Source organism: Rousettus aegyptiacus, unplaced genomic scaffold, assembly GCF_014176215.1.
Source record: "Rousettus aegyptiacus isolate mRouAeg1 unplaced genomic scaffold, mRouAeg1.p scaffold_m13_p_3, whole genome shotgun sequence".
In the NCBI taxonomy this organism is placed as follows: domain Eukaryota; kingdom Metazoa; phylum Chordata; class Mammalia; order Chiroptera; family Pteropodidae; genus Rousettus; species Rousettus aegyptiacus.
The window spans coordinates 97,662,651-97,685,764 of NW_023416306.1; the positions used below are offsets into that span (position 1 = coordinate 97,662,651).

The following is a 23,114-nucleotide window of genomic DNA, read 5'->3' on the forward strand; positions in this document are numbered from 1 at the left end:
CACATTTTTGTTTGATAAACCTAAGGAATTTTGTTTTGTTTCTCTCAGGATCCATATTTGTTTATTTAGAAGGAAAACTGACCTAATGGGTGGAAGGTTAGGAACATCAAAGTCAAACCAGAAATCAGTTTTGAACCTATATTTCACATAGGCTTGTGTCTTCCACAAGACAATGTCAAAACCAGGTAGCTGGTTTTGTGTGTGTGTGGGGTGGGGGGCTACACACCTCTCCTAGAACTAAGAAGTGAGGGAAACAGAGTTACACTGTAAGGTCAATGTAGATGGAGCCCAGGAGAGGTGAGTAGTCACCTAGAAGAGGTTTCAAGGCTTGCAAGATATGACCCTGTATGCATGTTTAAATGTATTGACATATTAGAAAAACAAACAACGTGTCCAAACCAGAGGGCTTAGTCAGCTGTGGGGAGCATAGAAAAAAGAAAATCACCAGGGATCACATATTAACTCTTTTATTCCATACCAGCTCTGTCCCTGGGAGAAGGAGAATTGACTATCAGACTTCCAAAATTCCAGTCTGAAAGGCAAGAATGTATTGTGAGTCTGATGTTAAAACATGAGCTTCATCAGACTTCCCTTTTTCTGATTTTATGTCCTCACGGTAATTTTCTGGTTCCAGTGAAGGTCTGCTCATGTAAAGAGAGAATGAAGGAAATATACAGATTTTAAATATTTCTGAGTCTTTCACAGTGATTTCTCATGGTAATGAGGTGGCTTCTGATTACCATTTGGTTTTCCCTGACTACAGGGAGAAAAGGAGATTGTTATGCCAACTCGAATAATTCTTGCCTGTGTGACAATTCTATTTCTCATTTTAAATTAATATATTGCTATATTGCCAGCCCGATGCCTTCCTCAGGTCTTCTGTACAGTTTAGTTAGTATGAGTCAGTATTTTTGGGTCTGATCACCCTTGGACATTGACAAAAGTGAGCCAGCCTTTCTAGATAACTGATTGTATTGACATCTTCCATCCCTCTCTATTTCTACATCAAATATGGTTACAAATTTGATTAATTAGTGTTTATTAAAATGTATTAAGACCAGCTAAAATTTGAATACCTCTGGAGGAAGTTTATGAAAATCTTTTTTTTTTTTAGAATTTTTATTTCATCTGTCTTTGTTTCATTGTTTTGAAACAATAAGAGTAGCATGGAGGGAATTGAGACAGTTTCTTGCAGCAGTTTTGCAAAGGTCACTTGCAAAGGTCATTTTTACGTTGAGGACCTGTGTCTCCTCATTTGAAGTGTGATATTCTTTCTATGAAATTTTCTGTCCAATCTAATGGTACTGAGGCTATTAGTATAAGCAAGGATTACTGCGTGAAATAGTGAGGCTAGCACAGGGAATAGGTATCTCGGGAGGACCCAGAGATGAAATCACTCTTCCCTTCATTTGCTCAGTCATTTCAAGTGCTTGTCCCTGTTGTGGTCTTGCTTGTCCTGTATTGACTTATTCTTTTGAAAAGCCCGATAATGTGATAAAAAACACAGAGACTAGGGTCAAAGAATCAACGTTTGAACCATTTCAGAAAACCGAGAAGATTTTATTTAAAGCTGTCTACTTTAACAAAACTACTTACTAAATGCTGTTATTTTGCATAAACATAATCCCAGTTATGAAAGTAGCCTTGTTATCTAACAATCAAGACTGATAGTTTAATCAAAAAATTTGGCTGGACCATGGAATTTATTTTTTAAAAACCATAGAAAACTTAATGCATACATACCTATAACATCTAAATGCACTCATTTACATTTTGATACAGATTTCAGGCTTTTTTTGTTTTTGTTTTTAGTGCGAGTCTACCAATTATAGTTCTGCATCATTTTTCTTGCATAAATGACATACAAAACGCATAATCTTCATTGTCCAAATTGTAGTTTATTTAAAGAGAGGTCCAAATTTAAGCTGTCTCTGACAACAAGCAAAATCCATTTAATTTTTTTCCCCTTAATGCTCTATAGTCATGTACATCAAATTTTAAAGTGACTCTCTTTGTGAAATCATCTTTATAAAACATGCATCCTAATTCTCATAGAAACAGGTTTTCTTTCTTTTCATTTTTACATTTGAATATTTATATAAAATTAAATAAAAATACTTGTGATAATAACAAGCACAACAGGTTTATATAAATTCTACTGACTTTAGGTAAGAAGGAAATTGTCATTCACAGCCATCAGTGGTAAAAATGCAGCATGCCCTGGGGACCAGCCATCAAGAGCTGAGCATACCAGTGAATCCAGCTGGTCTACTAGGTGGAAGTCAGATAAGAGAGCTTTGCCTCTTTGGACCTTGGGAGTCATCTGGTCCAAACTTACCTCATTCTAGAGTTAAGACCACTGTGCTCCAGAGAAGTGAAGTGACCTGCAGCAGCTCATTGAGTAAGAGAGATATAATTAATGTCTCTGTTTCTTGACTCTTAGTCCAATACTTGGACTGAGTATTCTTTTGTGGTGATTCATTTTAAATATCACCCCCCTACAGTTTTGTTGAGATATAATTGACATACAAGGTTTCATTCCTGTAAGATGTACAACATAATGATTTGAAATATGTATATATCATAAAATGATAACCACAGTAAATTTTAATTAATATTTGTCACCTCACAGAGTTACAAAATTTGTTTGCAATGAGAACTTTTAAGACCTACTCTCTTGGCAACTTTCAAGTATACAGAACAGTATTAACTATAGTCACCATGTGGTACATTACATCTCAGAAATTACTTGTCTTATAACTGGGAGTATAAGCCTTTTGATCACCTTCACCTGTTTCTTTATCCTCTACCCCCATCTCTGGTAACCACAAATCTATGTTTCAAAGAGTCCAGCTTTTAAAAGACTCCATATGTAAGTGAGATCTTATGGTATTTGTCTTTCTCTGTCTGACTTATTTCACTTAGCGTCACACTCTCAAGGTCTATCCATGTTGTTGCAAATGGCAAGATTTCCTTCTTTTTTATGGCTGATTAATATTCCGCTGTCTACATATACTATATTTTCTTTAACCATTCATCCATTGATGGACACTTCAATTGTTTTCATGTATTGACTATTATAAATAATGCTTCAGTGAACATGGATGAGAGTGCATATATCTTTTCAAGTTTGTGTTATTGTTTTCTTTAGATAAATACCCCACAGGAAAATTGTTGAATCATATGTTCTATTTTTAATTTTCTGAGATACTTTCATACTGCTTTCCATAGTGGCTGTACCATTGTACATTCCTACCAAAAGTAGGGTTCCCTTTTTCCCACATATTTACCAGTGCTCATTGTTTCTTTGTGATAATAGCCATTCTAACAGGTATGAGGTGATAGCTCAGTATGGTTTGTATTTGCATTTCTCTGAAGATTAGTGATGTTGTTGAGAACCTTTTCACGTACCTGTTGGACATCTGTATGTCTTCTTTGGAAAAATGTCTATTTAGATCATCCGCCATTTTTAATTGAATAATATAATAATAATAATTATTATTGCTGTTGAGTTATATGATTTCATTATATATTTTGGATATTAATCCCTTATTAGATATATGGTTTGCAAATATTTCCTCCCATTACATAGGTTGTCTTTTTATTTTTGGTTTCTTTGACTTATGGATATAGATGCTTAACATTAGTTTTCCATTTTTCTACTACCTGCTTATCAGGTTGTATATTTCACTATAAGTAATGCCTTTAGCTGAATTCTACAAGTTTTGATATACAGTATTTTTATTATTTTTTTAGTTTTTTTTTAGTTTCCATCATGATTGCTTCTTTGAGTTTTCCTTAATTTCCAAACATATGGTGATTTTCTAGTTATTATTTTTGTTATTAATTTCTAGCTTAACTATATTATGGTGAAAGAACATATAAATATGAACATTTCAGTCTTTAGACATTTGTTGAGGTTTACTAAATTCCTATTGGGATCAATTTTATAATTAAAAAAAAATAATAAATACCGAACTTCAAAATTTCAGTATTTCAATAATTGAATACAGTGTTCTATAATGCACATTAGGTCAAATTTATTAATAATATTCAAATAATTTATACACTTGTTTATTTATTTTCCTACTTTTCTTTGGATTTCTAAGAGAGGTTTGTTTAATCTTCTAACATGATTATAGATATGAGTTCACAGTTTTGAAATTTTTTGACTCTATAAATGTTTAGACTGTGTTATGTGGAAATATAAATGTAATTTTTTTTTTATTTCTGCCGAACCAAATATTTTATCAATTCATTTTCAGTAATTTTTTTTTTTTTTTGGTCTTAAAATCTGTCACACAAAGTATTTAAAAGAAAAAAAACAGGCGCTATGGATTTCAGGAAAAATTTACTCCTCCAAATCTCCTTCCACACATAAGCAAATAGAGAGAAAGATAGATAGATAGTTTATAGCATAATGGTTAAAGAAGAACCAAATTTTGGAACCAGGGAGAATCGATTTCACCACTTATTAGTTATAAGACTTTGAAGAAGTTATCTAACTTCTGTGACTCTGCTTTTTAATCTAAGACAGCGATAACAACAGCATCTGCCATATTCAAGTCATAAGGACACAATGACAGAGTGAATCTAATGTGTTTGCAATAGTGTCTACCATATTGTAAATGGTATCTGTGATTATCTTCTTGTGATGACCTGATATTTCCTGTGCAGATGTCCTCAGAATTTTCAGTTCCACATTAGGTGATGTTCAAAGCACCCAGCCAGGGTGCACCATGTCTCCAGATCCCTGGTGGTTGCTTAGGAACATCTTTCAGGTTTCTCACTGCTAGTCCAGCTTCCACTAGGAAGCTTCCCCAATCCTATCCAGGCCGGGCATCAATGTTTCCATAAACCTTCTCCTTGTAATCTGATAGTAAAATTCATCTGGGGAGTCTCCTGATTCATTCTCTGAGTTGTTCACTCTAGAGGCCTTTTGGCCTTTTCTTTGTACTGTGACTGGTGTTTAAGAACAGTTTAGATGATGCTTCTGAGATAAGTGGTTTCACAGAAGATACAACCTTGCAATGAATGGGATACAGAACTTCCATGCATGGCCTGTGCAGCCAGAATTGGTTCTGCTTTTGACTGTGAAGTACTTTACCTTTCCTGTGGGACTCTTTCTGTCTTTGGATATGCAGAGTTAGCAAAAATCCTCACTTGTCACCATTTGCTAGAGTTAAAGGACTCTATTGCATCTCTCCTCCGATGTTGAAGCTAGCTTTTTCTGCACTAGATTTCTCATGCTTTCCCATCCTTGTGCTATAACATGTCAGGAACAATGTAGGTCAAAAACCTGTCTGCGGGAAAGAACTAGGGAACTTTCTTTAGTGACGAACAGCCAGTAGCCAATGAATCTAATAGACAGATACATCAATTAAAAATTGAATTCAATAGCCAAATAAGTTCCCCCCACCCATAGCTTAAACAACACAGATTATTCAGTTTTATATAAAAGATGTTCAGAAGTAGGTAGTCTGTGGATGACATGGTATGGTCCTCAGAGAACTAGGTTCTGCTCCCCTATCCTGGTCCATGGCTTCCACATTTAAAGTCAGTTCATGTTCTTATATGGCTGCTGGAGCTCCAGTTATTAAGTATGAATGACAGGCTAGAATAAGGAGAAAACACAGAACCAGAAAGGTGCTATTCCAGTCTATCAACTTTTCTTGGAAGTGTCCACTCTGTGCTCAGATCTCATTGGCTAGACCTTTATCATATGACAGTATCTAGCTGCAAGAGAGGCTGGAAATGTGCCTAGCTAGAATTTTGGGATCTGTTACCAAGAAGAAAAAGGAGAATGGATTTGAATAGTCAACAATCAATGTGTTTGTTACAGTGGTATTTGGTTATAGTGGCTTAACCAGGGTTGGTGTTTCCATGTGACTCAACCAGTCTTATCCAAGTTTGGGAACAAACTCATCCTTTCTCTTAGGAAAAGAGCCTCAATCATATATTTCATTACATTCTCTTTCTTGGAACAAAGTTTCTTTTAAAAAATATAGAATATCACACAAGAGCCACTGTGAGTTATCAGAAGGTCATTCAAAAAAAGTCCGTTTTCCTGGGTGAAATGTCACATACACAGCATCCCATGTGTCTGGCTTTAGGGCATGCACACTGTTTTGCCTGACTATGGTGTTTGTTCGAGAGCCTAGGCTATAGGGTAAATCCATGTGATGCACATAGGAAGAAGGTGACATGGTAGAGTCCACAAGGGTAAGACTTTGCCTCAAGTTTGCTTGTACAGTACCCATTTGATATGAATGGTTATATCAAGGGGTGATCATTTTTTAAAGAAAGATCATGCCATTCAGTGTGAAATATAAGTTTACTCCTTAAGAATAAAGCCTTTTCTTTTCCATTTCCTTTACTGCCAAATTTCCAAAAAGGGTAGCCATCATTGGCTGTCATTGTTCGCCAGAATCATCGGACATTCAGTTGTTACCTAACCTTTGTGCAGCGTTTAGTACTGCTGAGTCTCTGACCTTCCTCGAGCCCTTTCCCTCGCTGATCACTGGGACACATTTTCTTTTATCTTTCTGGCTTCTGACTTCTCTAGTTTCCGTCATGGGCTCATAGTCCTCTGATCAATTTTTATATCCCCTAACACTACATTCTGAGCCTTGACTCACTCTCTACTTTCTCTCCTGTGCAATGTCCCTGAGACCTATGTCTAATTCTACTAAGTGCTGAAGTTTCTGATATTATATCTTTAAAACAGATTTTTCTCCAGACATCTAAAACTATTTTCCAACTGCTCACTGGACATTTCTACCTGAATTCCCCGTAAGCACTTAAAACTTACCATGTCTAAACTGGAGTTCTTTGATTCCTCTTACTCACTGGCTTTTTTAACCCATTTCCCCTTAAGAAAAAAAAGGAAGCTTGCTGCTAGTGTTCATTTAACAGCATGTGAATGTTATATTTTTTTTAGGAATGCTATATTTTTTAGGATTTGACATTTCAGCGATTGAGAATTTATTTCGTAAATGGAAATACCACTACTAAAAACAGAATGATGTTTTCTATAAATAGAATGATGCTGTTTGTTTCCAAAGACTATCGATATATTAGAGTGAGGTAAAAATAATAAAAGCTAGATATTTCATGGCAAACTTTGGGGGTGAGGTAGGACTGTAATCTGCGAGTTATCTCAGGGTAAACGCTGCAGCTGCAAGCACTGCTGGCGAGTATTTTCCAGGCAAACGGGAAATGGGTTGGACCTTTCCTTTCTTCTCTATTTTCTGTCTCTCCTGGTCAGTGACACCCACATATGCAAGCCAGAAACCTGGAGTCATCTTTTACTCCTTTCTTTCCATCATCTCTCTCCAAATCTAACTTATCACCAAAATCTCTTCCTTGAGGCTCTCAAATCCAGTCCTCTCCTTCCATCCTCTTCTTCCTCACCCAGGCTGTCATCCTTTATCACATGAGATGTACCACAACAACCTTTTAACTGCTTCTATCTGATCCAGGCTGCCCTTCTAATGGCCATCAGAGCGACCTTTCCAATACAAAAACTCTACTGTTATTTTCTTGAATAAAATCCTTTAAATTTCCCATCACCCATAGAATGCCATTCAGACTCCTCAGCGCAACATTCAGGCCAAGATCCTCACAGGGCTGCTGCTTGTCTATAAGGCTCCTTTGTATGAAGAAGAAAAAGATGCCTCTTCTGGACATATGCAGTCCAGCAGGTGCAGAAACAGTGCTTGGATTGCCGAGCGTGCCCTCACGTGAGAACAAGGTACCCCTTGTTGAGAAGATGCAGCCCTGCAGGAGGGCACAGAGGTTGGCTCACAAAGCTTGGGCTAAACCCATTTCATGAACGTGTTAGTGACTTCTACTCACATCTACTCATGTGGTGTGTAGACACGCTCATCCTCTAGCGTGTCGAATTATTTGTAAGCTCTCTCCTGCATCTATGACATTGCCTTTGCCTTCTAGAAATCACTCTTTCTCTAGCCCCCATGGTTAACTCCTACTTCTCTTTAAAGGTTCATTTTAGGCATCGTCTTCTCCTGGGAGGCTTCTCTGCCATCATAGCCTGAATTTTTTTACCATCACTTGGTATACCCCTAACACCTGGTTCAAATGTTGGTCATGTCACTTTGTCATACTGTTGTAATGATTTTTTACATTTGTCATCCTCTATACTTAGTGAACAACTTAAGGCAGGGGGTACTACTTTATTCATCTTTATATTCATAGCTGGGCTAGGGCAAAGTCTCATTAAATTAATTGTAGGGTACTGCCAGAAATTAAACAAAACATGGGGTTTTAGGTTTAGACAGAACTATTGGGCTTTTATCTATTATAAAAAAAAATTAAGAAAATATTAGTACTATTTGGTGACGCAAAGCCATTGCAATACACTCTGAAAGGAATTGTCATTTCTTATTTATGAGCAAAGGCTTGAATAGGAAGAGGGCACATGCTGACAGCAAGGGAAGCGCTGGTCTTTCAAGAAGAGTATTCAGGGCCTCAAGGCAAAATTTAAGAGGTGGCCAGACTTGGGAGACAGCTCTGATGTGAATAGGGCAGATGAGCTGAAACAAACTGGAATTAAGCCTAAAAGCAGAAAGGAGAGCTTCTGTTGAAAACCCACTTTTGCAATCGATTGGATGCTTGACCTCTGGGCAAGTCATTAACCTCTGTGTCTTAGTTTCCACATCTGTAAAGTGGAGATAATAATGCTTCCTTACTTCAAAGAGTTATAGATTAATCAATGTCTGAAAAATGTCTCTAACTTGGGCAACTATGTAAATATCTAGCACAGCATATAGGGACGTTAGCTGTAAATACTGGAGAAATAAATCTGTGCTTCCCTTTAATTTATTCAAAATGCTAAAAATGAAAAATAATTGCTGGTGGCTTCATCCTGCAAAATGCTATTAAGAAAATAGCAGTTAGATTTATATGTTGGAAAAATGTCCTTCTAATGGTTAGAAGTCTTTTATTTTTTCACATGACTCCAAAGCAGAGGTGTCTGCTGAAGTTTGTGAATTCCAGGCAGGTGGGAATCGAGGCCTGCTGGATAAATAAATATGAACCTACAAAAGCCGCCCTGACCAGCGGTGCTCCCTGACCAGTGCAGACTGCTGTTGTTTTCCCCGGAATGGGTTATGAACTTATAGCTTATGTGAGCTTCCTTATTTCCTCCCCACTGCCCAGCTTCCTTCTGCCAGAGGCTGTTACCCACCTACCCCCCAGGGAGGGGATGGGCAGGGCCTTATACAAGTCCAGCTTAGAGCTCTTATCAGTTCCATCAGAGGATTATGTGCACCTTTTGGACCACATAATGTGATCCAAAAATTAAAATGTTGAGAATTTATAATCGGCCCCTCCATAGCTTTCTAAAAAAGGGAAGATTTCCCAAAAGGATCTTTAGTTTATCAGCTGGCTTGAGGGCCTCATTATGCGAGGTGGGGTGATGGGCGGTGAGGAGTTGAGAAGTCAAGAGAGGTCAAATTGCTCCACTGAGCTCTTATGGTGCAGGAGGGAGTGTGGCAGGACCGCAGGCACAAGGACAAGTGGGAGAAAGAGAGCTGGGCCTGCTGCGACCACGTGTAGCAACAGCGGCAGAGGTGGTGCCCTTGTGTATGGGGGAAGAAGGGAGGAGGAGACACATTCGGCCTGTTTGTGAAGACAGCATCATGTTAGCAGGAGAAAGAGGCTTCTAAGGCAGTGAGTGGTTCCCAACCTTTTTGGAACCAGGGACTGGTACTCCTATGAGAATCTAATGCCTGATGATCTGAGGTGGAGCTGAGGTGACGATGCCAGCGTTGGGGAGCAGATACAAATGCAGATGAAGCTTTGCTCGCTGCCTGGCCACTCACCTCCTCCTGGGCAGCCCGGTTCCTAACAGGGCACGACTGACTGGTACCAGTTTGTGGCCCAGAGGTTAGGGATCTCTGTCCGAAGGGATGTTTAGAATTTATACTGCGCCATGGCCTAGGACTCGTGTTTGTCTTTCTCCTTTCCACTCCACTTCCCCTTCTTTTAATGAGTTTATATCTTAAGACTGGTCTTACCGCAGGTTAACTTCACAATAGCCCAGGTGCATTTAAGAAACTGGAAGGTTTTTTTCCTTTTTAAATTTAATTCGTTTTTGTAAATAAGGTATATAATGCTCTTAAAAGTATCTGTCAAAATGAGACAAATACTACATGAATTTTTAAAAAAATAAATTGGATATTGGAGAATAAAATTAGAAGCTGGAAGATTTTTAAGTGAGTGGAGGAGAGGGCAGGTAATGTTTTAGATGTAGTGCAGGGTCCTTGCAACCTCAGGTTGCCTCGCTGGTTGCCTGGTGGCGACGCGTGGGGCTGATCAGGCTGCGTCTAAACCTCCGCCCCAGCAGCGCTGCCTCCCTGACCAGCGGTGCTCACTGCTGGGAATCAGCCCTACCATTTTCTAGACACATTTTGCTGCTAAGGAGAAGAGAATCTGATCTGAGCTCAGGCCGGATGTACCCAAGGGCGGTCGTCAAGAGCGAGACGTTACTGGGAGACTGAATCGTTTCAGATACTTGGGTTGGTATCTCTTTTTGTAGAGTTAAAACGTTCTCCCTAGAGGTTAAATATGGGGGGCAATCACAAAGGTTCTCTTGCACAGGGCATTAATGGTAAGTACCACCGCATCAGGAATTTAACTCGACAGTACCACCTTTTATTGTGAGAAGGCACGTTCTCCGTGTTGCTTTGCTACTCTTCTGTTTTTCTTTTGAACTGTGAGATGAACGTGTTATCTAAGGAGTAGGCCTCTGACCTCAAGTGATGTTAAATAGCAAAATAGTTTGAGTTTTTTTTTTGTATCGTCACTGTGTTTGGAAATTGTACTAACCTTCTGTAACTAGTTATCATAAAGTGATTTAGGTCAGACCTGAAAATCCTGGGCATTGCAATTACATAGTTCTATATAGACTTGGTTAAGGTATTTATGTCCTTTTTAAGTTCTCTATCCACCTCTACTCATCTTTTCTACTCAAGGGAGGAAGTTGTAGAACAGGGGCCAAGCTTTATCCGTGTATATATATATATATACTTTTTAAAGTGGCACATTATCGTATGCCTGCTATTTCCTTGGCTTTGAGAGACTATTTATTCTTTATTTGTACTGACTGCAATGGAATAAACTTTCCATCTGTTTTTATCTTCTGAATAAAATCTTTTCAAAGACACTTCTTTGGGGGAGTCTGGAATAATTAATTCTCTCCCTCCTCCATCTCTCAATGCATTTAATTTGAACTTTCTTAATGAAAACTCATCTCTCATAAACGCTGGGTTGGCCCATTTTGTGGTGCCTGCTCTGTCCTGCTTTGAATGATGTGTAAATAAGAGGCAATCTGGTGATGAGTTTTGCTTGTGTGGCACGGAAGGGTGGAGAAGGAGGAGGGTTTGATGAATAGAGGCAACCAGAAAATGTACTTGATAATAACATGGCCATGATTGATGTTGTAATTCCTGAAAAATTATCATTGTGATATAATTATTTGTTTATGAACTGTGCCCTGAGACTCCCAAGTTTGTGATTATTCATGGCACAGATAAAACTCTAAAGTCAATAATTCATCAAGGGTATAATGGTTTTGTTTGGGGGAGGTGGGGGGGTCACATGAATATTACATCCTGTTTCTGACACTTCCGCTATAAATCTGAAAACTCCTTCAGTACAAGGAAAAACCACCTCCTTACCCACTGCTCCTCTTTTTTTCCCCATTAAAAGAGCTTTAATAGTTTATGTATATTATTTTCTAAAACTGAAATTAATTTTATTTTTCTAGAAAAATTCTTTCAACACGGGAACATTATCTGGGTTATTCTTAGTGTGTCTCATGACTGCCAAATAGAGAGGGACGAACAGAGGAATGAAACACAACTGTGCTTTGTCCCAAGAAAAGTACAAGGCAATCTTATACTAACCTCTGTGAGTTTGATCCATAAAAGGGGACAAAAGGAGGCTACTCACTTGCAGAATGTCCATATGTTTGGCCTCATGATTCTTACTGGAATTTTGAGTGGGTGATTTTATATGTACTTATTGAGTCTCGGCACTTCTCACCCCAGTTCTGCTCCTGTAAAATGACTGATATGGTAGTTTCTCTCTCTAATTCTTTCAATTTCCTTCTCATGATGGTTTTTTCCCTGCTTCAGTTTACTTACAAGGGAGCGGCCCACTGGGAATGTTTGTATGGATGCATTATATGCCTGTACCTCAGGGTTTCATAAATACTGGGGCCAGGTCTCTACTCTCCAGCAGGCCTGGGTGAAGTAGTCTCAGAGGGCATGTAAAGTACAATGAAGGTGAGAAATGTGTTTTCATAGGAACAGGCTCTTGCTCACCTTCCATGCCTAGTGAACTAAACTTCTCTCCTCGCCTAACACATGCCAGCATTGCATGAGGAGTCTCTACATATGAGAGGGGAGAGACCTATTTTAAAGCTTTGCGAAAAGACCAAGGTGTTCTGGTTGACTAGAGGCTCAAGATGAGGTAACAGTTTGATCTGACTGCTAAGAAGTGACTGTGGTCTCAGGCTGTTTTAATTAAGAGTACAGAGTCTTGAGCTAGATATGCAATGTGACTTTTATCCCATGCAGACATCAGATCACATCTGGAGCTGTAATTGGTCCAACATGCCACATTTTAATAAGGGCTGTTATAGGTTGAATTGTGTCTTCCAAAAAGGAAGTCCCTAGTACCACAGCATGTGACATTAATTCCATTTCCTTCCCATGATAGGGTCTTACAGATGTAATTAGTTAAGATGAGGTTATACTTGAGTAGAGTGGAACCTTAATCCAATATAACTCGTGTCCCTATTAGAAGAAGAGTGAGAGACACAGTCGGGAGAACTCCACATGAAGACTGAGACACACAGAGAGAAGATGGTCATGTGATGACAGAGGCAGAGATCAGAGTGATGTATTTACAAGTCAAATGCCAAGGACTGCTGGTAACTATCAGAAGCTAGGAGAGAAGCATGGAACAGGCTTTCCCTCAGAACTTTCCAGGAGGAGCCAAACTTGCTGGCACCTTCAATCCAGACTCATGGTCTCCAGAACTGTGAGAGAATAATTTTCTATTGTTTCAAGTCACCTAGCTTGTGATAATAAGGTAGCCCTAGAAAACCAATACAGAGGCCTTGACAAATTCTAGTGGATTCAGATGAGGGTGACTAGGATGGTGAAGGGATCTGCCACAATGCCTTCGGAGAAACAATTGAAAGAATTAATGACAATTAGCCCAGAGATAAGTTGGAACTCTGACATTCATTTTCACGTATTTGAAGGCAACTCAGATGGAAGAGAATTTTGACTTAGTCTATTTAACTTCAGAGGTAAGATTTCAGCTTAACACCTTCTAAAAACTATAACTATCCAATAGTGGGCCAGAAAGACCCACACCACTAAAGTTAAGGAGATGTGAGTTCTACATGACAGGCACTTTCCTTTGCTGAGATTCTCTAGATGACAACTGAGATTATACATCTACATGCTCATTTGTGAGGATACACTATTAAACACTACCTTCTCATGAATCCAAGATCTATTTGCTCGGCTGTCCATGGGTTAAGATGTCGAAGTTTACCAAGTCAGTTACCAAATGCTTGGGCTTGTTCTTCTTTTTCCTTTCTCTATTTGCTTCACCTAATTTATTGCTGTATACAGAATATAGTATTGTGAACACACACACACACACATGTTCTTCAACCAACAATCTTTGATGGCCAACTCTATTCCAGCCTTATGGGCTATTTGGAAAGGCAGGAATGAATAAACTTGCAGCTTTATCCATTGTACTGTTTCTTTTTTGATGGAAACTCAAGCCATCCTGCCAAATTACATGGACATTTCTAGTAGAATCTCTGCCCCATGACAAGTCATGTTTCATTTTCACTTTTTCACATGTCCTCATCCAGATCCTTCCTGAGCCAAGACTATTTGTAAATCATTGAGCTAGGTACTCTGGGAGGACACAAAGATGAACAAGCCATGAGTTGTGCCTGTGAGGAGTTTACCTGACCAGCCTCCCTTCTTTATAATGGTTTCATTGGAGATACAGGAATGCAGGCACATCTAAGGGTGTCTGTTCACTTACCTTAGCATCCCAGAATTGTTTAAGCCTGCTAGTTTTCATCCTTCTTTGGAAATCATGCTCAAGAACAAGGTTCGTCTTTTCTCACTATGTTATATGAAATATTGTCAAAGGTATTCTTCCTTCTTTCCCAAGTTTTAGATTTTTCCACTTTTTGAATTTGGATAATAGTCTTCTTGGCTTGAACAGACTATCTTCTGGGCTTGTTAGTATACGTTATCTCTCCATTGCAATGCATAGATGAAGTTGATTTCAAGTTGTTTCAAACACGCTCAACATAAATAGGCTTTGTCTAAGCGTAGGCAAAGATGGGTAAGAATTACAGTCTATAAGGACCCAAATCAGTTTCTTTATGCTCATCTGAATGCAGACTTTCCCTCTTATTCTGCCTGATGCCTTATTTAAAGTTTTTTTTTCCTCCCTCTTGTTCCTCATTGCCAAATAAATAAGTATAGGTATAGGCTGGGAGGGAGAAAGGCTGCAGAGAGCTGGCCAGTGATGCCTGTTCTGTCCATCACCTATAAACTGGAGCCTTGACAAATTGGCTTGCTGCCAGCCTGGCAAGGGAAAGGTCCTGTGCCTCTGGAGAGCTCAGAGTCCTGGTCTGGCTGCCAGCCTCCGGCTGTAGAAATGGCCAGAGCTTTCCAGTTGGCCGTGGGTCTGAGCTCAGTGCTTATGGTCTCTTTCTGGCCGAGAGAGGTTCTTAATTTCATTAGTGACATTTTAGCATCAGTGAGTACAAATATAGGCCAGGGAACTTGTTGATGCTAAAGGGGGGCTCGAACTTGGGTAAGAATTCAGGATTTCTACCACTTCTACTACAGAAGCTCCAAAAACTATGAGGATTTCAATTCATCCACCACGTCTGGCTTTCCCTTCTTAATCTCCATTGCCACCACCCTCAGATCATGGGGCTGAAATAAAGTTATGACTGACCAACAATCATCCAGCGAGCAGTCAGCCAGCCCTAATTCCATACTCATATAATCACCTAAAGCTTTGGAAGCTCCCACTAAAAGCCAGCCTCCATCAGTGCAGACAGAGTGCCTTGGGTAACCTGCCTTCAACACTCACTGGCATCTGTTCAGGATTGAATTTTTCAGGTTTTTTTTTTTTTTTTTTTTTTTTTTTTTTACTTCAAACATTGCTGTACTATATTCTTCTGATTCTCAAGAGTACAAGGGAAAGATAACTTTTGGAAAAGTAGTTGGGGGAACCCAATTCTGTATTCTCAATCATCTTCTTCCTATTTCTAATTTTTAAGAGCTTATTTCAAGGACCATAAAGGGCATAGTAGAGAAATCTAAAGCCCTACAATCATAAACACATTTCCATATCCACTAGTCTGAAGCAACCCTCCATTAACAAAAAGTACCCTCAAAGTGGCAAGTGTCACTGAAGACTTAAACTAGGGAATAATATTATTATAGCCCATAGCTTTTGGACAAGTGTTTGCCTTTTCTTTCGACTCAACTCATTCACATCTCTATTTTCTGGCCACCACAGATTTAATAGGTGACCCATCTGTATCCTTAACTTTTGAGTTTTCTTTTTTCTTTCTTTAAGTTAGCCAGCTAACCTGCCTTAAACGTGACAGGCTGCATGCTGACCTAATCAATAACACAGCACAACCACGAGTTACTCAGCTTGTCTGCAGAAAGAAAATACATATTTAGTATAAAGAGAAGATATAAGCAATGGAACAGTTGGTTATACATTAAAGCTTGTAATAAATGAAGATTTCGAGTGCATTTTAAATGATTAATGTATGAAAACTGTCATCACTTACTGTGCATTAATCAAGAAAAAATGCACACTTTCCGTAGTGGATAATGTTGAAGGCCCATTGTTCAGCCTTGATAATGTGCATAATAATGCTCAGTATGACAATGAGTTGGGGTAGCTGAAAATTTAGGATGGTTGCAACTTTGGTGTAGTATTTGGATTAGCATCTTAATCTGTGCCTTGTCAGCCTCATCAGTACACAAACTATGGATTTTTTTTTCCAAAACTAGCAAAAATATGGATACATCTTTTTATTTTTTTACTTTTTTTTTTTTTTTAATCAAGAATAATGACCAAGGTACCTGCTTAAACAAATACTACCAGCATTCATTAGTTAGGATGGTTACATGTAAAAGAAATGATGCCAGATAGTAACAAATCCAAGAGAAGTTTATTATGAAAATGGCACCTGCGGATGAAAAAATTAAGTTACATAAAGACAACCATGTATGTGACATGTATGAGAATCTACAAAAGTATAAAAAGAACCCTGTTGTAAATGAAGTATGTACATTTCTGATTTGCAGCATTATCAATGGTCAATGAAAAAAAATGTTTCAAAATAAGCCAGGCACTCAGGAAGTTAGGTCCGGTTAGCTTCACACAAAACAAATGTACCATAGCTGTCGCTTTGTAACGTTTTAATTTTTATATATATATATGTTGTAGAGTTGGTAACACTGCTAAGATTTTTACGAACAGAATATCCCTTTCCCCATTATTCAGCTACTTGGCACCAGTCTCCTCATAAAAGTTTTCATATATTTGTACAAGAAATAGTTAAAAACACAGACACAGTCTTCACAGGTAATGAAGTGTTTTTTTTTTTTTTTTTCATTTTGTAATTTTAACACTATGGATTTAGACAGCAGCTGTGATTATCTGTTAGTTTAAATCACCAGAAATCATTTTGACACAACACAGAAACATTTATAAAAGAAAAAAAAACAGCTGTCTAGCTGTTCTTTGTAGCTGATAGGTGCATTCCTTTGATTGTTTGAGCTAGAGTAGAGCTTCCAAAATTAATCTTTAAAATTTGTGATTGGCCTTCTTCACCTTCTAAACCTACTTAAATCCTTCAAGTAAGCTCACTATTAAAATTGGTGGCATTTAACTTCATTTTGGCATTATTCCACAGTGGTTTGGGCCCAACTCATGGAATCGAAGGCCCGTAGAGGGATCCATTCAACACAGTGATATTCAAAGGACAGCCAAGTTACTATAGTAGCATTGCACACATAAACAAATATATATATGACAATTCTATATTCCATTATACCCTCCCCTTTTGTTTTTAAAAAATGTTGGTTGACCTTTGAAATAATTTTCTGTCTCACTGGTAATTGTGTTATATATTGCTCCATCAGCCACCCTGGAAGGAAACCAAAGAAAAGCACCCACTGCTTATAGGTAGAGCACAAGGGACTCTGGGAATGTTAACAACTGAGGCTATATGGCATCAATTTATTCAATATATCTGAGCATTATTCTTCAGTGCTATGCGTTGCACTCCAGAAGAAAGAGTCATACCCAGAATTCCATGTGGGAAAAATGGCTCCATTAACCTTGAGCTAGTTAAGAGTCTTTTTATCTCTGAGAATGAAAAAGATTTTGGAGAAGGAGGGAAGGAAAGATGAGGAAGGAAAAGGGGAGAGGAGAGAGGGAGGGAAAGAAAGGTGAGGTCGGGAGAATATACACCAGCAAAGCAACAGCAGGAATTTTAAAAAGTGAAACGGAAGGTTCACAGACAGTAGAAGCAGCATAGGGGTGACATTACAGAGGAAGGCCACCACACAAAATTCACTAACCCCCAAGAATCACTGATTCACTAGGACTGCAGGAATGGGACTGGACCACTCCAGACTAGAGATAGAGCACAGAGAAGACAAAGGACAAAACAACTACATTAGCTTAGTATATACTGCATATAGAAACACACATTGAAACTGCAATGGACGACAGCCAAGGACACGTACACATTGCACACGTTACAGTTCTCACATCTGTTATTAGATGCCTTAACAAACAGCTGCCAAAAATGGAGTGGAAGAATTTATACTTGACAGTCATTTGGAGTGTTTGACACTACACTGATTTCTGGCAACAAAGACAAAATAGGATTTTTTTTCTTTTTCTTTTTCATTTTTTTTTTTTTGTATTTAATGTGCAGTTTTCAGTTGCAGTTATCTGTTTGAAGCTTATTAACCCATTCTTTAGTTTTAAACCGTATTGGTTCCAACCTAGAAATAAGAAGCAAAGGGAAAAAAAAAAAATCCATCAAATCAAATCAGTCCCCCAAAATACAACCTTCCTTTTTAAGTAAGAAATGAAAAAAATTAAAAACATGTTAAATATATTTTCCTTCTTTTACTCTGAAGTGTTACTGAAGTTGTAAAAATTAGCCTCAGTTAGACTGAGAAAAGGAAAAAAAAGCTCACCAAAAGGCAATATGTACCTAAACTGCTCCTCAAATCAGTTTGATTGAGTTTTCCAAAAGCCCCTTTAAAAAGGGCTTTACTGACCCATTAAATTTAATGTGAGGCTATGTTTGTTAGTTGGGAGGTAAAAAAATTTTAAGTCCTGCAGCAAACGTTAATGAGGGCTTTGTCTTAACTAACCAAGGAGACTGCAGCAACGGACTCCAGACCAGGACAGAACACATTTTTTTTTTTTCCCCAAAACCCAGCCCAGGAGCTGCATTTTGTATGAAGACATTACAGATTAATAAATGATAGCACCATGGTTTTAGAAATTAAGTTAATGTTTCAGTAATTAACATTTAGTCCAACTGTTTTTTTAAAACATTCTAGTCACAGGCCAGAAATTAAGTTTAATAACCCAAATTATTTTTATGTGCAAGTAAGAAAATCTTAAAATCTTAACCATAAAAAGAGAATTAAATTCTGCATAAAATTCTAAAATACTATCCCCCTATTTTCAAAGGAATTAGGAACAAAAACAAAAACCACCCATTTCATTTGACTTAGTCAAACAGGGCACATTGTTTATGCTTGTCTCTTTCAATCTTGATCACATCAAGATCTTTATGAAGAAAACCCAATAGTTGTCACTTGAGAAATCTCTTGACCACAAGACTGAGTATTCTATGGCAGAGGCATATACACATTAAAGACATCTTAATAAAGATGCAAAGGAAAGCAAAACAACCCAACACACATCTTAGAAGACAAAATGGCAGGCAACTGGTCATCTGACCCTCCGAAGGCCAAAAATAAACATATCTTTACAGGAAAGCATAAGTCAAGTTAAAGAAAGAGGGGATGGGATGGGGACCGCCACGTTGAGAGAAGACGCTGACCTGCTCAAATTCAAAGTGCTAGAATTAAAGGTCTAAACGAAAACGCCGACGATGCCTCCGAGCGGAACCCGCCCGCGCTGGGCGCGCCTCAGTCCTCCTTGCGCTCCAGAGTCTGTGCCGCGTGGATGCCGTTGCTGTAGACGGGGAAGGGCAGCGTGGAGAAGAGTCCCTCGGCCGTGGTGAACACGTTGCCGGCGGGCATCTGCGTCAGGCTGGCCGCGCTCACCGCTCCGCCGAACGGTCCTGACATGTTGAGCCGGTGCACGTGGTGGTAGAGCATCTCCATAGGCGTCTTGGGGTCGAGGCCAAAGCCGGGGCTGTTAACGTCCACGAAGTTAACAGCGTGCGCGTTGGGCAGCAGGTTGCCCTGCATGGCCAGGGTCACCTCGGCGGGAGCGTAGCGGATGGTGCCCGTGGTGTAGACCCTTTGTGCGGCCGTACTGGTGGCTGCCAGGGTCCCGGTCACCCTGTGCACCAGCGGGAGCACGACGTTGCCCGCCTGCAACCTCTGCAGCGCCTCTAGGTCCCCAGTGTACAGCAAGGAGTTGGATGTGCTGGGGCCGCTCCCACCACCACTCCCGGGGTGCTTGTCCCGCGGGGATGCCGAGAGGGGGGGTGACAGAGGGTCGGAGGCGACGGGGGCCAAGGCTGCGGTGGCCGAGGCGCTGAACTGAGTCTTGCGGGCTGCTGCGCCTTCGGCGCCGGGCGGAGTGAGAACCGAGTCGGGGATGGCCACGTGCAGCCCCCCGCTGCCCCCGCTGCCCTGCGGGGACGGGAAGTGCTCGGAGCTGGGGGGCTTGGTCATGCTGTAGGGGGACTCGTTCCTGGAGATCTCGCGGTTGGGCGGGTAGTTCCAGATGCTGCTGTCGTTGTCGAAGTTGATGGGTTCCGAGATCTCCGTCTTGATCTTGAGCACCGAGGCACTGTTGGGGGAGGACAGCAGCCGCGGAGGCTCCACCAGGCCCGCGTCCAGGCCGCCAGGGCTCGACGCGCTGGACAGGCGCCGGCGGCTGGCGCTGCCGCCCTTCTGCCGTTTCCGCCTCTTCTTGCGCTTCTGGTGCTTGCTGGAGGCCTGCGCGCCCACCTCGCCCGCGCTGTCCGAGTCCTTGGCGCTGTCGGACGTGAGCGACTCGCAGTTCTGCAGCCGTAGGTCCGACTCGCTCTCCACGTAGCGCTCGACCTTGATCTGCATCGGGCCCAGCGCCCCGAAGCCGTCCTCGCCTGCCTTGGGGTTCTCAAAATCCGAGTGCTCGAAGCTGTCGTCGCTGTCGCGGCTGTCCGGGTTGCTGGAGCTGTGGCCATCGTCGTTGCAGTTCATGTCGTTGTCGCACGTGTTGCCTGACTTCTTCCGGTCGGGTTCCGGGTCTTCACTGTTCTCGGACTGATTGCCCTTCTCGTCGGACTTGGAGTTTTCGTTGTCCTCTACGCGGGCCGGCGGCAGGTGGGTGGTGGGGGTGGGTGCAGGGAGAGGAGACAAAGGAGACACCACATGAGCAGGGCAAGATCCACCTGTCACCTGTTAGGGGTTTGTGGGGGGTTGTGCCCCATCCTGAGCTTCTCTACCACCTTGGTTACTTAAAGCCTGGGCTTTCTATCTCTTGAGGGCCTAGATTACAAATCATGTAACTACTCTGGCCTTCCTTCCCATAGCGGAAGAGGTTGGTTTAGAAGAAGCTCGGGACTTTTGGGCCTGTAAAGTTCTGTGTGTTCTGTGCTCCTTGGCTCTGTGTGTAGCTGTGAAAGGGTTCGGGGACCGGAGGAAAGGTAAAATTTTATATTAACTTTCCTGTGCTCCAAAGAATTACTTAGAAAAGTCTACTTCCCAAAATTACTAGAAGTGGGAAAGCACGGATTTCTCCTGCATAGATTCAGAAAATGAGTAACAGTCCAGCACCCTGAAAGAGTCATTTTCCAATGGTATTGAATATCCACTGTAGAGGCTCAATTCCAGCTTGGTGAGGATGTGAGTTCGGGGTGCAAAGTCACAGTCTGCCTTGGACATCAGAGACAGCCCTGCTATCTGCTTCCAGTAAAGAGGTCAGAGCTAGCAATGGGGTTAGGGTGGGGCTCCTTCTGTACCAACAGTGGAGGGCTGACATTAAGCGTTCGCTCAATCAATATTTGTGTATATTTGTGTACATATATATATTTATACACTACAGTTTACATATATGTGTATAAGTATCACGACACACCTATATGTAAGTATTTATATACATATATGGATGTATATATACACCACCGCCTATATATGTGTAAGTATTGTATGTATGTGTACACACATCTGTGTGTGCACATATGTATGTGGTTGCATATAAGACCAGTTTCTGTGCTCTGACAATGGCCCTTTGGCCATGGCCCACCCCTCGTGTTTGGAAAGGCATGCCATAACTGCAGAACATGGAGAAGTAGTAATACCTGTAATACCTGAGGTGTCTTTAGAGTCTGATTCGGAGTCGGATGTCTCCGAGGATTCTGAAGTTTTCTCCGGCAGGTGGGGGAGCTGTGCGATGTCCATCGGTGTGTCCTTGTACTCGGGATTACTGCAGGGGAGGGAGGCAGTCATCAGAAGTGCGGACACCCATTCTGTATGGTTTGTTTTGGACCATCTTCTTCCCACTTCCTTTCCCAAAACTTTTGGAGTTTAGAGAGTTTAAAAGTCTGAACATGAAATCATTTCTCAGTTCATCATGGGACTTTTTACTTGGATTGCACGTGCCGGGGTACAGGTGTGCCCAGCTACAATGATTGAATACCCAAATACTAGATAAAAGCCACTAAAAGGCTTTTAAATAATCAGGTACCACTGGGGGCCAGGGAACTATGCTGCTTGATATTCCTCCCCGTTTAACACCTGGGGGAAGGGAGGATGAGAAGTACTCTCAACGATTCATTCCCATACCTCCTGGTGTGCCCTGTCTTCTCTTGTGCCCCTAATGAGTCCATGGCTTCAGTACCTTTGTCTTGGCTCCTCGATGGAGCTTCTCAGTTGTTCAGATGGCTCCAAGGCTGTGGGAGGTGGGGGCAGAGCCCTCAGCGCCTGAGATCTGACAGATGCACAGGTGCACCTTGGGATGCATGGATTATGGCTACTGAACTGTCAACACACCCATTACAATCACATTTTCATCTGCTCATGTGGTGTACACCTGTGGCTTGTTAGCTGGAAATCTGATTGCAGTGGGGAGAGTCCCCGTGTGAAAGAGGCCCTAACAGAATGGATCTGACCCCATTTGCACAAACGTGCTTAATTTTCATTCTATTTTTAATTCTGAATCAAGCCTCTTCTGGAAAAGGGAGAGTATTTGGTCAAGTTTGAGTTAGCTGTCTTCTAAAAATGCCACTCCAAGTCCGGCCCAATGTATAAGCAGTATAGGTTACTATAATTTGAAGGCATGAGGAAAGTCTCCTGCTTCCAAATGGAAAATGCCTCTTTTGTCCTTCCATGATGGTTAGCCAATGAGATTCTTACAATAGACGATTACTGACTCATTTGCTAATCTCTAGTGAAATTCCTATATTAAAGAGTCACTGTTTCAGTAACTACTCTAAAACTGCAAATGTCCCTGAGAGGGTTAATTCACTGAGATGGATTATCAGGCATTTATGCCTTAGTGTGAATTAGCTTCAGCAGCAAGCTTTCTCTAGATAATCAGTTGAGACTAATGGTGGGAAGGTAGCCTAGGCACTAATGCAGTCTCTGAATATTCTAAGAGTGTAATTCTAACAAGCATTGTGAGAGACATGGGAAGTAGATTGGGGAGAATAACTTCATGACAGGGAAGCACAAGCCTAGATGTGGCCCAGAAGTGAGGGACTCTGGGTAGGAAGAGGGGGCATGAAAATCCTGGTCAGGGAAGAACAAAGGACAAGAATGTGGGAAAGAAAAACAAACTTCAACTGTTGC

General features: G+C 40.7%; 1 protein-coding gene and 1 long non-coding RNA gene across 10 annotated transcripts in view; one reads left to right on the top strand and one right to left on the bottom strand.

The window, feature by feature from the left end:
- LOC107499460 overlaps positions 1–23,114 on the top strand; it is a 141,784-nt gene that overhangs the window by 51,647 nt on the left and 67,023 nt on the right. The gene's annotated exons all lie outside the window — the stretch shown is intronic.
- NPAS3 (neuronal PAS domain protein 3) overlaps positions 16,258–23,114 on the bottom strand; it is an 802,977-nt gene continuing 796,120 nt past the window's right edge. For 7 of the 8 annotated variants that reach the window (XM_016123628.2, XM_016123625.2, XM_036239007.1 and 4 more), the window contains 2 exons: positions 21,626–21,750; positions 16,258–20,629 (listed from right to left, as the gene is read on the bottom strand). In XM_016123628.2, coding sequence (XP_015979114.2) covers positions 19,296–20,629; positions 21,626–21,750 — 1,459 coding nt within the window. In that variant the 3' untranslated portion in view covers positions 16,258–19,295. The remainder of the gene's footprint in view (positions 20,630–21,625; positions 21,751–23,114) is intronic. The other variant, XM_016123630.2, reaches the window with a different exon arrangement.